The 12,902-nt window shown below is 51.4% G+C and overlaps 1 protein-coding gene across 2 annotated transcripts; it reads left to right on the top strand.

Moving 5' to 3' along the window:
- Positions 1-4,285: 4,285 nt before the first annotated feature.
- Positions 4,286-12,382, top strand: etv5a (ETS variant transcription factor 5a). Of its 2 annotated transcripts, none has more exons than XM_030112692.1 (13): positions 4,286-4,416; positions 5,564-5,681; positions 5,795-5,885; positions 5,979-6,026; positions 6,319-6,369; positions 6,949-7,066; positions 7,152-7,343; positions 7,446-7,768; positions 9,792-9,854; positions 10,110-10,175; positions 10,264-10,454; positions 10,548-10,649; positions 10,921-12,382. In XM_030112692.1, exons 2-13 carry the CDS (start codon positions 5,634-5,636, stop codon positions 11,146-11,148), a joined length of 1,521 nt encoding a protein of 506 aa, XP_029968552.1. In that variant the 5' UTR covers positions 4,286-4,416; positions 5,564-5,633; the 3' UTR covers positions 11,149-12,382. The 2 variants fall into 2 exon arrangements, with proteins under 2 accessions (XP_029968552.1, XP_029968551.1); XM_030112691.1 differs by having other exon boundaries at positions 5,792-5,885.
- The last annotated feature ends 520 nt before the right edge of the window (positions 12,383-12,902 follow it).

Below are 12,902 nucleotides of genomic sequence, written 5' to 3'. Positions count from 1 at the left end.
TTCTCAGTCGTTTTTCTATTTCTCGATCAAGAGATTCTTAACATCTTCATTTCTGTGTTTAGTTCAAGACTCTTCATGTGTGGATGAAGTCCAGTTTTTAACTTTCAGACATGATCCTCCCAGGCCGCTGTTGCTTCTGTGGCCACCTGAAGTCCTGCCAGGGGCTCGGAGTCAGTTTGGGTTCAGTCAGAGGGTTGCAGAGCCGGGGGGAGCCCGACGGAGCCGGGGGGAGTCCGACGGAGCCGGGGGGAGCCCGACGGAGCCGGGTGGCGCCCGACGGAGCCGGGGGGAGCCCGACGGAGCCGGGTGGCGCCCGACGGAGCCGGGGGGAGTCCAACGGAGCCGGGGGGAGCCCCACGGAGCCGGGTGGCGCCCGACGGAGCCGGGGGGAGCCCGGCAGCTCTGAGCGCTCGGTGGGAGGAGAGTGCATGAATCCAGTCACTTCACACTGACTGCCTGACGGAGCTGATCCGGAAGCTTCCGTCTCACCTGTACCGTCCTCTGAACTGAGTCTGACCGCGTGGCTGCTGGGCCGGACGCAGGATTCCTGACGAGTCTCTTCTTCTGTGGTGGTTTTCATTCACTAACCCTTTACTCTGCTGCGACTCAGTTTGGTTTATAAACAAACATGGAAAAGTCAAGCTGTCTGTGGTTTCTGTTGAGGTGAAGGAGCTCCAGCTCCTCGGCTGACGTTCGTGACGCCTGCATGACAATAAGTTCAGGTGAAATCATTTTTTGGATTTTATGTCTGTTTCTATGGCAACAGTGCTCACAGCCACTGAAAACGCAGCATTTTGAAAACACTCCATCTCCCTCTCCATGTAACCTGTGCTCCTGATCCTGGTCCTGGTCCAGATCCTCCTGGACTTGGTAGCTTTAGAGTTGACAGTCAAAATAATAACAACCCAACTTGGACTGTCCACGTGAATGTCTGAGAATCAGTCATGAATTGATGAAGGATGAATGATGAATGGCTGAATGACGGTGGATGGATGACGGATGGAGCGTTGTGTCGGAGATCCAGATGGATCCGGGTGTTCATTCTGTCTTCAGGGTCGGAGTGAAGCGGCTGCTGTTTGTCAGCTTCATGTCAGTCTCACAAACACACACACACACACACACACACACACACACACACACACACACACACACACACACACACACACACACACCACCCCCACCCTGTGGGGGCAGATTGGGGGGGGGGGGGGGGGGGGGGGGGGGGGGGGGGGCAGTGTCAAGGTTAGATCATCCCCCAAAAGTGGATCGAAGAGACTCTGCAGTCTGTCCCCTCAGGACACACACACACACACACACACACACACACACACACACACACACACACTGTAGCTGTGATGAGCATTGCTGTTGCCCATGCTGTTTATCGTTAATCCAGTAGATTGATTTCAATCATATTTAAGTGACCTGCTTCACCACTTTCAGCATCAACTCTCACCTGCTCTCTCAGTATTTCACTGTATTTTTACTCTTGTGGTGTTTTTTTCACTGGTTACACTCTGTAGCTGACCTCAATACGGCCGGTTACTGTGGAGCGGCGATGACGAGTTAATGACAAGCAGTAATTAAAGTTAAGATAACCAAGTTACTGTGTAAGGCACTGCTGTTAAGTTGTTCACATCTGTTCATGACTTTTAGGTTTTTCACAGTAATGTTTAACGTTTTGTTAGCGAACAAGCTAATGAGTGGATGATTGAGAGTTAGCATGCCTACATTAACTTAGCATCTTGTCAGTCATCTCTGCTAGTCATTGTAGTTTTATTCCCCGTAATGACTAAGCTTGTTAGCGCCTCTGCTGACAAAAAGAACATTGGAATGTGACATTGACGGGGATGAGATTCGTCTCTGGGCCACACATTGGTAACTTTAGCTTCTCACCGAAAAACAAACAGTTCTACTGAAGAGCTGACAGAGATACGACGACACAGAGCTGCACGCTCACGGAGGGGTTGAGTTTCAGCGATAAGCTAATTAGAGGAAAAGAAAGAAGCTGCTCGGCCTGGAACTGTGGAGCAACGAGGAGGAGGAGGAGGAGGAGGAGGAGGAGGAGGAGACAGAGACACAGAGAGCAGGATAAGAAAAGAAAGATGGGTTATACAACCGTCAGCCTTTGGCGAAGCTGCTGCTCAGATAACGAGAGAGGAATTATCTCCACAGAGCTATTAATAGAGAGAGAGAGAGTCCTGTATCCACAGCCTGTGTCGATCGCCCGCACCGACACACTCTGGTTCACTTTCATTGAACTCAGACCAGATCCAGATCCCGTTTACATGCACTCAAACAATCAGACTCCTGGGAGCGTCATGGAACCGCATCGTCATGGAAACACGTCGTCATGGAAACACGTCATGTCAACGGCTTCATCTGATTGGTAGAAGGTTGAAGACAATATACACCTCAATGATCCAATGCTGGAACGACAACAAATGTTCCATTTCGTGGCTTTAGGTCAGCTAAGGCTAAAGCTAATGCTGATGGTAATACTGAAGCGAGAGTTAAAGCTAATGCTAATGTCAGCATTAAGTCTGGCGTCGGTCCAGATGTGTGCATCCTGAACGAAATCCTGCTGTAGACAGAAAACTCTTCGCATGTGATCAAAATTTGTCTGATTACTGACAGTCATTGGACTCTTCTGGTCAATAATGCTAACCAGCTAGCATGGCTAACATGAAGCTCCAGTCTCCTTTTTGTCCTCGTCCTCCCCTGTCCTCCCCTGTCCCCCCGTCCTCCCTTGTCTCCTACAGCTCAGGATTGGCCTCCTCCACCCTCCTCTCCTCCACACCTTCACTCTGCTCACTCTCTGGACCGGTTCAGCGGCTCCATGCGGAGCTGCAATCTGCCAGCTTTATTTAAGGAAAGTGTTTCCTCTCCACCTTCCACCTCCACAGCAGCCACCGCCACCCCCACCCCCGCCCCCACCCCACGCCCCCTGCAGGACGGACACCTTCACTGCCTGAGAGCAGGACACATGGTCCAACTCCACAGGTCCAACCGAACCAGTCCAACTCAGCAGGCTAGTTTGAAGCCCGTTTCAATCTGCTTTGAAGCTGGTTTGAAGTAGGTTTAGATCTAGTTTGAAGTCTGTTTGAATGTGGTTGAAAACTGGTTTAAATTTGATTTTTGAAGTGGCTTTGGAGCTGGTTTGAAGTTGGGATGAAGCTAGTTCGAAGCTAGTTTGAAGCTGGTTTGAAGCTAGTTCGAAGCTAGTTTGAAGTTGGTTAGAAGTTCGTTTTGGTTTGGGATCACCGTCAGGGAACCCACATGATTTGTTTGTGTATTTCGTCTCTTGTACGATTGGATGTTTGTTACTGCTCTGGATTCAAGTTCTCCTCGTCATGTTTCTGCTAATCTGTGGGATTTGTGTGGATTACAGTTTTCATCCCAGCTGCTGGACTCTGTTTGAGTTATTTTTTCACTGACTCTATCGGTGGGAGATTCACGTCCTCCAACAGAACTTCTTGATCTGTGACCTCTGACGTTTCAGGTTGGAACAGCTGCTCACACGTTTATAAATACTCCACTGAAAGTAACTTTACTCTGATTACAGCAGGAAACAAGTTAACAGGAGTTTTAGTTTTCAACAGCTTCATGATGCGTTTAAGGACCATACGGAATATAACAGTGAAACAAATCTGAAGATTTGAGCAGAATGAATCTTGGATTCTGATCGTATATAATCTGGGAATATGTGCTGGGAAACGCTGGTGAGGCTTTTGTGGGATTCTGTGATTTTATTCAATAAATGAAAAAATTACAGAAAGAATTTGTTCACAAATTAGATTTGTCCTTGTTTTTTTCTGTATTTTTCCGAATCTGAATTTTGACGCTGGTTTGACATCCTTTTTTATGTATTTTTTGCTTTAATCGTCGTAATTTATTCATTCTTTAAAAGATATTTTGTACTTTTTATTAATTGGTTTTGTGTTTGTGTGACTGTGTGTTAGTGTGTTTATTTCTGTGTTTCTGTTTTAGTGTTTATATTTCTCATTGTGTGTCTGTGTGTGCGTATGTTTATTTTTCTTTGTGTGTGCGTGTGCGTGTCCCCGTGCGTGTCTAACTCTCCTCTGGCTCGCTCTAAAAACTGAATGAACCTTTCCCATTCATAAAAATAGTCTTCTTGCTGCGCTCTGATTGGCTGCAGCAGCTCGGTTCCTATTGGCTCCGCGCGGTGACGGACGCACCGTTTAGACCAATGAGCGGCGCGTGTGCGTGAGGCTCGCGGGTGGGGGAAAATCTCGGGCCCGCGCGCACAGTGCTCAGAGTGTCGGTGAGCGTCCGAGGAGCCGCACCGCGTCCCGCATCGCGCCGCTCCGCACCGCCCCGCACGCGCTCATCCCGGAGCTTGTTGGATTTTTATTAGCGCCTTGTTCCCGAGCGGAGGAGCGACACGCGCACGAGGTGAGTTGTCACGGTGCGTTCAGGTGCTCCACGCCATCTTATTTTAAACATTTTGACTCCGGCGACCATCTTACGACACTTGTGATGCGCGCGAGTGAACGCGCGCGCGCCTTGTTTTTTTTTTTTTTTTCCTGAATGGACGCTCCGGGCGGATCCGGTTACACTTCATTGAGAAAAACAACTGGAGGAGGGGCGCGCCCCCTCCCCCTCCCCCTCCCCCTCCCGCCCCCTCCCAGGAGTATTCATGACCCCCCTCCACTTATCGAAGTGTCGATCAGAGGGGTCAAGGTGAAAGTTGCTCCTAAAATGCGCAACTTGTGCGCGTGACGCTTCGCCGCGCGTGCAACTTTGTTTCCGCTGTGGTGCGTTCACGGACCGTGTCGCACCTGCTTCAGAGCGTTATGCTCAGTGTAATGAAAACGAGCGCGCGTGCATGTCATTTATTTTATTATTCTCAAAATGATGAAAACATCATTTTGAACATTTTATCGAATTATCACAAAACTGAAGAAGACTTTCAAATATTATCTTTTTATGTTTAACGGTTCGTTTTAAAGTTTAGTTTGGTGTTTTTCTGCTCTGATTCAGATCAGTTAGCTTTCTAAACTTTGTGGACTCCTGGACCAGGACTCTGGATCACTGTCCTGGCTCCTGGACCTGGTCTCTGAGTCCATGTCCTGGACCTGGACTCTGGGTACCTGTCCTGGATCTGGACTCAGTTGCTGGAGCTGGTTCTGAGTGCATGTTCTGGACCTGGGCTCTGGGTATGTGTCCTGGACCTAGACCTGGACTCGGTATCTGTCCCAGTTCCTGGACCTCGTTTGTCGTTGCCTGTCCTAGACCTGGTCTCTGGGTACCGGTCCGGGCTCCTGGACCCGTGTCTGGGTACCTCTCCAGACTCCTGGACCTGGTCTCTGGGTACCTCTCCAGACTCCTGGACCTGGTCTCTGGGGCTCGTGGACCTGAGAGGAAAAAGTTTTTTTGTTCTCCTGATAATTCCGAGTTCCCGTCGAAGGAACACTTTTACCGTTTTTGGGTGAAACGTTCCAGACGTGAGGTCCTGCTGGTTGCTGGCGCCCCCTGTAGGCCACACTGGGATCTGCAGTCCTCCATATCTGACGACTCGACTCTTTTCTCTGTTTTCCAGTGAGCTCACTGACTCCGCCTTCCACGGCGAGCCCCTCCCCCTCCTCCCTGCCCCCATCACACAGACCACCATGGACGGCTTCTACGACCAGCAGGTTCCCTTCATGGTCCCTGCCAACGTGAGTCTCTCTCACACACACACACACACACACACACACACACACTGTGCTGAGGCACGTTGTGGTGTGTTCGGGTCAGTCTGTTTCAGTCTTGTCTCTGGTCCTCACAGCAGCAGTCTTGTGTAGACGAGACGCCTCACGTCCGTCCCATCAGTGAGCGGAAGAGGAAGTTTGTGGACACGGAGCTCGCTCAGGACACTGAAGGTGAGACAGGAGCAGGAAGTAACCGAGTCCTGATACTCGCATCGCTCTGGTTTAGTTTGTTCTCGAGTCCTCAGTCCTCTGCTGTCCTTCCAGACCTGTTCCAGGACCTGAGTCAGCTGCAGGAGATCTGGATCGCAGAAGGTGAGCGAGATACTTTAACTTACACAGATCAAGTTACTCTGGGATCTGATTACTCTGGGATCTGATTACTCTGGGATCTGATTACTCAGGGATCGAGCTACTCTGGGATATCGTTACTCTGGGATCTGGTTACTCTGATATCTGGTTACTCTGGGACGTAGTTACTCTGGGATGTGGTTACTCTGGGATCTGGTTAGTCAGGGGTCTGGTTACTCTGGGATGTGGTTACTCTGGGATCTGGTTAGTCAGGGGTCTGGTTATTCTGGGATCTGATCACTCTCTCTCCTCACAGCCCAGGTCCCGGATGACGAGCAGTTTGTTCCAGATTTCCAGTCAGACAGTTGTGAGTATCTCCTCTGACCTGCTGACCTTTGACCTCCTGACCTGCCTAGTACTGACCTTCAGTTACTCTCCTCTGAGGATCTTTTTTCTTTTCCTCTCAATTTCAAATCTTTTGGGGGAAAAAAAAAATCAGAAACCAGCAGCAGTGTCTCAGAAAGCTTCCCAGACACAGTGAAGAGTTTTTATTTATCAGCTGGTTTTTTGGTGGACATTTTCCGATCCGGTGAGACGGAGGAGGAACAGAACGAGAAGGATGATGCAGCTTAATACAAGCAGAAGAACAAAAACACAACTGTGCCATGCTAACACACTAAACATGCTAAACGTGCTAAGATAAAATGCTACAGTGAGCTCTGAGCTTCGTGTTCTCTCCCCGGAGGCTGGGCTTGAACTGTGTGTCCGCCTTTGGCCATGCAGGGAATCAAACACTGTATCAGTGTGTGGAGCTGCTCATACGTGTGCAGTGATCAGCCGGTTGGCACGGGGCGTCACATGAGCTGGGCTCCTGATCTGATTTCACACTTCCTGGTTGAAGAGTGTGTGTGTGTGGTTTGACTCGCCCTCCCCCTCCTCCCTGCAGTGATGTTCCACGGCCCCCCAGCAGTGAAGATCAAGCGGGAGCTGAGCCCCTCCAGAGCGCCCCCTCCCTGTCAGGACAGTCACATGCTGTTCGGAGAGAAGTGCCTTTACAGCTACAGGTGGGCGGCAGCGGCTCGCTCCTCTTCCTCTTCCTCTTCCTCCCTTCGTCTGAGCCCAGACTAAACCCCGACACTCTGTCCTCAGTGCCTGTGACAGGAAGCCGCTGACTCCGCCCTCCACGCCCGCCTCCCCCCGCTGCCCCCCCGCCACACACCGTCTGGACGAGCAGACTCCGCCCCCGCCGGTATCCGCCCAGCAGGGGGTCCACGGCCCGCCCTTCGCCGTGCCGTGTGCGCCGGTTAGCCGGGATGCTAACGGAGTACCTACTGAACACAGGTGAGTGTGGGGATCGAACCGCCGTCCCGGTCCCGGTGAGCAGCAGGATCGAACCGCCGTGCCGGTCCACGGAGCCCCTCCTCACGCCTCGTTCCGCTTCAGGTTCCAAAGGCAGATGTCGGAGCCGTGTCTCCCGTTCCCCCCGTTCCTGCCGCCCCGGGGCAGAACGCCGCGGGACGGCCGGCCGCCGTACCACCGCCAGTTGTCGGAACCGCTGGTGGCCCCCCCGCAGCACACAGCGCCCCCACAGCAGGCGGCCCCCCCGCAGCAGGCGTCCCCCCCTCAGGCCTTCAAGCAGGAGCTGGTGGACCCCCGCTACAGCGAGCAGGGCTCCCACGCCATGGGCCCCCCCGCCCCGCCCCCCCAGGCTGCGTTCCACACCATGACCATCAAACAAGAGCCGCGGGACTTCTGCTTCGACTCCGGTGAGAACCTTCAGAACGGTTCCACATGGGAACCGAAGAGGTTCAGACTCAGATTAAATTCCTATTATGGGATGTTGGTCTGACCTCAGCTAGCTAGCTGCTGCGGGTGCAGTCCCAGTTGGTACCAGCAGGGGGCAAAGTGAGTTCTGCAGCTGAACATCACTTGTTGTGTCTGATGGCGCCTCCTGCAGGTCACACCCAATGTTCACATAGTTTGTTTTTTTGGGAAACTTTTTCTTAATAAAAAAAAAAATCTTTCATATCAACCGTGAAGAGTGCTTCAGAAATCTAGTTTGAGGAGCTGCTAGCGGCTAGCTGTTAGCCAGCTGCATGAAGTGATGCTGTGTGACTGAGTGTGAGGAATGTAACTGTTTGTTCAGGGTGCTAATGCAGCCGTGTGACTTTTAGCATGCTAAACACACACAGACTCTCTCTCTCTCTCTCTCTCTCTCTCTCTCTCTCTCTCTCTCTCTCTCTCTCTCTCTCTCTCTCTCTCTCTCTCTCTCTCTCTCTCTCTCTCTCTCTCTCTCTCTCTCTCTCTCTCTCTCTCTCTCTCTCTCTCTCTCTCTCTCTCTCTCTCTCTCTCTCACACACACACACACAGAGTCAGGGACTAATCCTCCTGGATCTTCCAGAGTCACACCTTGAAGGTAAAAGTGGGTTTGTGAGCCGCTCTGAGCTTCTGTGGCGGTGAAGTGGGTCACCGAGCAGCTGAGCTCTATCTGGAGGACACGAAGGACTCGGTGACCCGGTCGACCCGGCTCGGCTCAACGTGGTGGACTCAGTCCTGCTCGGTGACCCGGTCGGTCCAACTTGACTCAGTCCGACTCGGATGGACTTGCTGTTTGTTCACACAGAGAAATCTAACAACCCGGAGTAGCTGAGTTTGATCCCACTGCCCACTCACCAGCTGGTGTGTGTGTGTGTGTGTGTGTGTGATGTAATGATAAATCCTCTTAGCTTCAGGTTACGTCAGCGTGACGCTGGAAACTTTCCAACAGAAGGTTTTTGTTCTGAGCTCTCGGATAGCATCAGTTCTGAGCATCAGCAGGTGGTCCTGGTGGTCCTGATCTGGGTCCTGGTCTGAAAGTGCCACAGTTTCCTGAAAAGCGAGCGGACTGTAAACGCAGCGAGGTGCAATGGGAAGCAGCAGTCTGAGTCTGGATCCACTTGAAAGAGCATTTAAAACCCAGATTTAAATTCCTCTCAGAGACAGTTCAGTGTTTCAGAAGCACCTGAAGATCACCGAGGACGGAGAGACCGACGGTCCGCATTCAAATCCAGACATTTATTTATTCTGACAACTTTTTCTGTTCCTGCTCTGGCTTTCTTTTTTGCAGTGGTTCATGTTTTTAGCTGATTTACCGCTTGTTTGATTCATGAGAGCCAATAGAAAGAAGCTCCACCCACCAGCTGTGGGCCAATCAGAATCTCTTCCTCCTGGGTCCTCAAGTCCCTCAGAAACAAGCGGACACATTTGGATGTGACACCATGAGTTTGGATTTAAATTAAATTTTAGATTTGTGATATTTTTCTGTTATTTGATGACGATGTTTCTGTTGTTCCGTCTCTGATCGGCTGTCGAGTGCTGTACGCCTGAAAATGGTGAATCAGAGCCGAGAGTGGCCAGAAGCTCACATGGAGGAAAACTCTGGAGAGCAACAGGTTATCGGGAAATTGGTGAAAAGAAGAACCGTAAAAATTCACGTCAGCCCGATAATCTGTTTAGACTTTTTAGAAAGTCAAAGCTAGTTTTAAAGACCAGTTCAAACGAGCATGAGGCTAATTCGAGACTTTCAGTGTTATTTTCTATACATTTTGATATTAAGACATGTTCCATCAGGGTTTTATTTGAGAAAGAATTTGTTTGCAGGTTCTTTCATGTTTCCACTCAGTGGGGTTTCTGGTTTCTGTCAATGGCGAGTGGCGTGTTGGCAGCATTTTTCTCCGTCATGATTCATTCGGATTGAACAGCAAAGAGTTAGCGCATTTAGCGCTAATTTTCTCTCTGTTTTGGTTCCAGAAGTGCCGAACTGTCAGTCGCTGTTTGGGAGAGCCGGAAGCTTCTACCAAAATAACCACGAAGGTAACGACTGCTCCTCCCCTGTCTACCATGATTATGAGCGTGACGCAGATCAAGCTAGTTTGATCCAAGGCTAGCTGGAAGTTAGCCCGAGTTTGGTCATGAATTTGCCTGAAATCACAGCTAGCTAGCCTGAATGTAGCCTCCCGGATGAGCTCTGAGTGAATGTGGTTTAATAAAGTCTGAAGTTATTTTGTCTGTGGCTCTCAGAGCAGCGTCATCGTCGATGCTAACGTGCCGTTTGACTCTGTCCGTCAGGATTCTTCGACAGAGATGCTCAGGCATACCTGGACGACACCTGTGTGGTCCCCGAGCACCTGGAAGGTGAGAGGAGCCTCCTTCCTGTGTCCCTGTGCTCTGCGAGGAGACATTTGTCCTGCTGAAGCTCACGTTGCTCGTTGCTCTTCTTCAGGTAAAGTCAAGCAGGAGCCCCCCTCGGCGTTCCGGGACGGCCTCCCGTTCCGGGACGGCCCCCCGTCGCAGCGCCGCGGCTCGCTGCAGCTGTGGCAGTTCCTGGTGACGCTGCTGGACGACCCGGCTAACGGACACTTCATCGCCTGGACGGGACGCGGCATGGAGTTCAAACTGATCGAGCCCGAGGAGGTGGGTCCCCCCCCCCCCCGCCCCACCGTGCTCTGATTTCCTGCTGTAGAACCGGTGGGTCTCCTCTTATGGATGGTTCTCCGTCCTCCTCAGGTTGCTCGACGGTGGGGGGTCCAGAAGAACCGACCGGCCATGAACTACGACAAGCTGAGCCGCTCTCTGCGCTACTACTACGAGAAAGGAATCATGCAGAAGGTAGCAACTGAACCAGGAGGTTCAGCAGTGATTTCAAGTGAAAACGCTAAGCCTTCGTTGTGGTTTGGGTGCCGGTTCCACGACCACGGTGCTCACAACTGTTTGAAAGTAGAATTTTTTTGAATATACTCCCAACTTTTCTGAAATGTTGTAACTGAACATGCGCACCGTGTGAATAGTTCCTCTGGGTCCAGGCTAATGCTAATGCTAGCAGTGGTTTCCTGCAGCTGTCAGGAGTTAGCAGTAAACGTGTGTGTGTTCATTCTTCCAGGTGGCCGGTGAGCGATACGTCTATAAGTTCGTGTGCGACCCCGAGGCGCTCTTCTCCATGGCGTTCCCAGAGCAGCAGCGGCTCCCGCTGAAGGCGGAGCCCGACGGCGCCACGGCGCCCGACGACGACACGGTGCCACTCAGCCACTACGACGAGGCCACGCCCCTCCTGCTGGACGGCGTCGAGTGTGTGGCCGGACTGCCATTTCAGGACGCCTACGGATACTGAGACCAGGCGGGTGGGGGGGTGTCTCATACGCACACATGCACACACACACACACACACACACACACACACACACACACACACACACACACACACACTCCTACTGGATGTCGATGCCCACTCTTTCAAATTCATAGCTGCAGAACTGTTGTGCACTCGCCTGGAGGCGGCGCCCCCTGCCCCGCCCACAAACTGGGAGACCGACAAGCCACGCCCCCTCCACCCACTTCCATGATAATCTTTAAAAACTTTCAAACTGAACTATGAACAGACTCCGCCCCCTTTTTGTCCATGTCACCAAACCGCAACACACACACACACACACACACACACACACACTGTTCTCTGTAGATAGGATTTCTGATATCTACTGTTTCTCGTGTGGTTTCGGACTTGATGGTCTTCGTGTTCTTTAGTCGTGTTCTTCTTCACTGTAAAGTAAACACAGCCCAACGGGGCCCCGCCCTGCCATGCCCTGCCCGCACTGGTTACGACTTTGGGCACAAGCCACGCCCCCTTCGCCTTTGCAGATCAAATGTGAGCCACAATCAAATATTTGTTACTGAATTTCACTTTTTAATGCCGACGTTTGGAGAATCTCAGATCTTTGAAGATCTTTTTTACCACACGTATCTCTGAACAGCTGTGGACATTCTGGAATCACTCCGGACTAACAGCTGGTTCGGAGATGCTTGCTAGCTCTGGCTAGCGTCAACTACTGAGTGTTTCTTCTGTACCTGGACCTGATATCTGGAACATCTGCATCAACACAAAGACCATGTCTATCTTTATATACGATCTGTGGCTTCTGTGGGAACCATAACCCCCCCCCCCCCCCCCCCCTCCTCCTCTTCCTCCCCCCGCTTCATGATGTTTCAGTTTGGCCGGAGCATCAGCACGCTGCATGAAAAACAGACGTGTGTTTGTTTTGTGCGCCTGTGCAGCCAGGAGAGCCATGCTTGTGTTTTTTGCATGCTGTGGTCAGCTCCACCTGACAAATCTGTTTCTGAACCGGGGGTGGGGCGGAGTGGGGGGTGGGGTGGGGGGGGAGACAAACCTCTATAAAGTTTCTATTTTTGCATTCAGACTGCTTTTGTTCAGAGTTGCGTTGAAGCTGTTTCACTGGTTACAGACCTGATGGGTCTTCCTTGTCCCCCCCTCGTCCTCTGGTCCCTGTCCCCCCCGCTCCCATTGTCGTCCCACAATGTTTCTTTATACTGCTGGCTTGTTGATAATCTGATCAATAAACTCTCCTTTAAAGTGTGTGTGTGTGTGTGTGGTGTGTGGTGTGTGGTTGTGCGTGTGTGTGTGTGTGTGTGTGTGGCTTTGTTCCATCTGAACCTGACAACAGGACTGTGGGTGTTTCTCAACATTCACAGCTGAGGTGTGAAAACTCTTCCATCGCCTTGTTCACCACCGCTCCAGAAATACTGACCAGTCACTTACACACACACACACACCACACACACACTCTCTGACCGCCGGTCTGAACCTTTTTAAGGCCTTGTTTACATGATGTTTCAATTGAAAAGTTTCGATTAAAACTTTGTTTTTGATCAAGATCGTGTCTCCACAAAGAGTCGGAGTGACTTCCAAAAGTCGCTGAGACTCTGAGCACCGTTGTCGTGGAAACAGACGCTCAAAACTCTACAAATGTTTTCTCTCTCATCCGGGGCCGAGTCACGGGGGCGGCGGTCTGAACAGGGATCCCCAGACGCTCATTCGGCCGGCATGTCCTCCATCTCACCTGCTGGGAT

The sequence above is a fragment of the Salarias fasciatus genome, chromosome 16 (genome assembly GCF_902148845.1).
Source record: "Salarias fasciatus chromosome 16, fSalaFa1.1, whole genome shotgun sequence".
Lineage (NCBI taxonomy): Eukaryota > Metazoa > Chordata > Actinopteri > Blenniiformes > Blenniidae > Salarias > Salarias fasciatus.
The sequence above is the reverse complement of the archived record's forward strand: the minus strand, read 5'-3'. Positions and strand labels throughout refer to the sequence as shown.

Coding starts and splice junctions, on each gene's coding strand:
- etv5a (XM_030112691.1), top strand. CDS start 5,634: ATGGACGGCTTCTACGACCAGCAGGTTCCCTTCATGGTCCCTGCCAAC. Junction 5,682..5,791: donor CCTTCATGGTCCCTGCCAAC/GTGAGTCTCTCT, acceptor TGGTCCTCACAG/CAGCAGTCTTGTGTAGACGA. Junction 7,344..7,445: donor GGAGTACCTACTGAACACAG/GTGAGTGTGGGG, acceptor GTTCCGCTTCAG/GTTCCAAAGGCAGATGTCGG.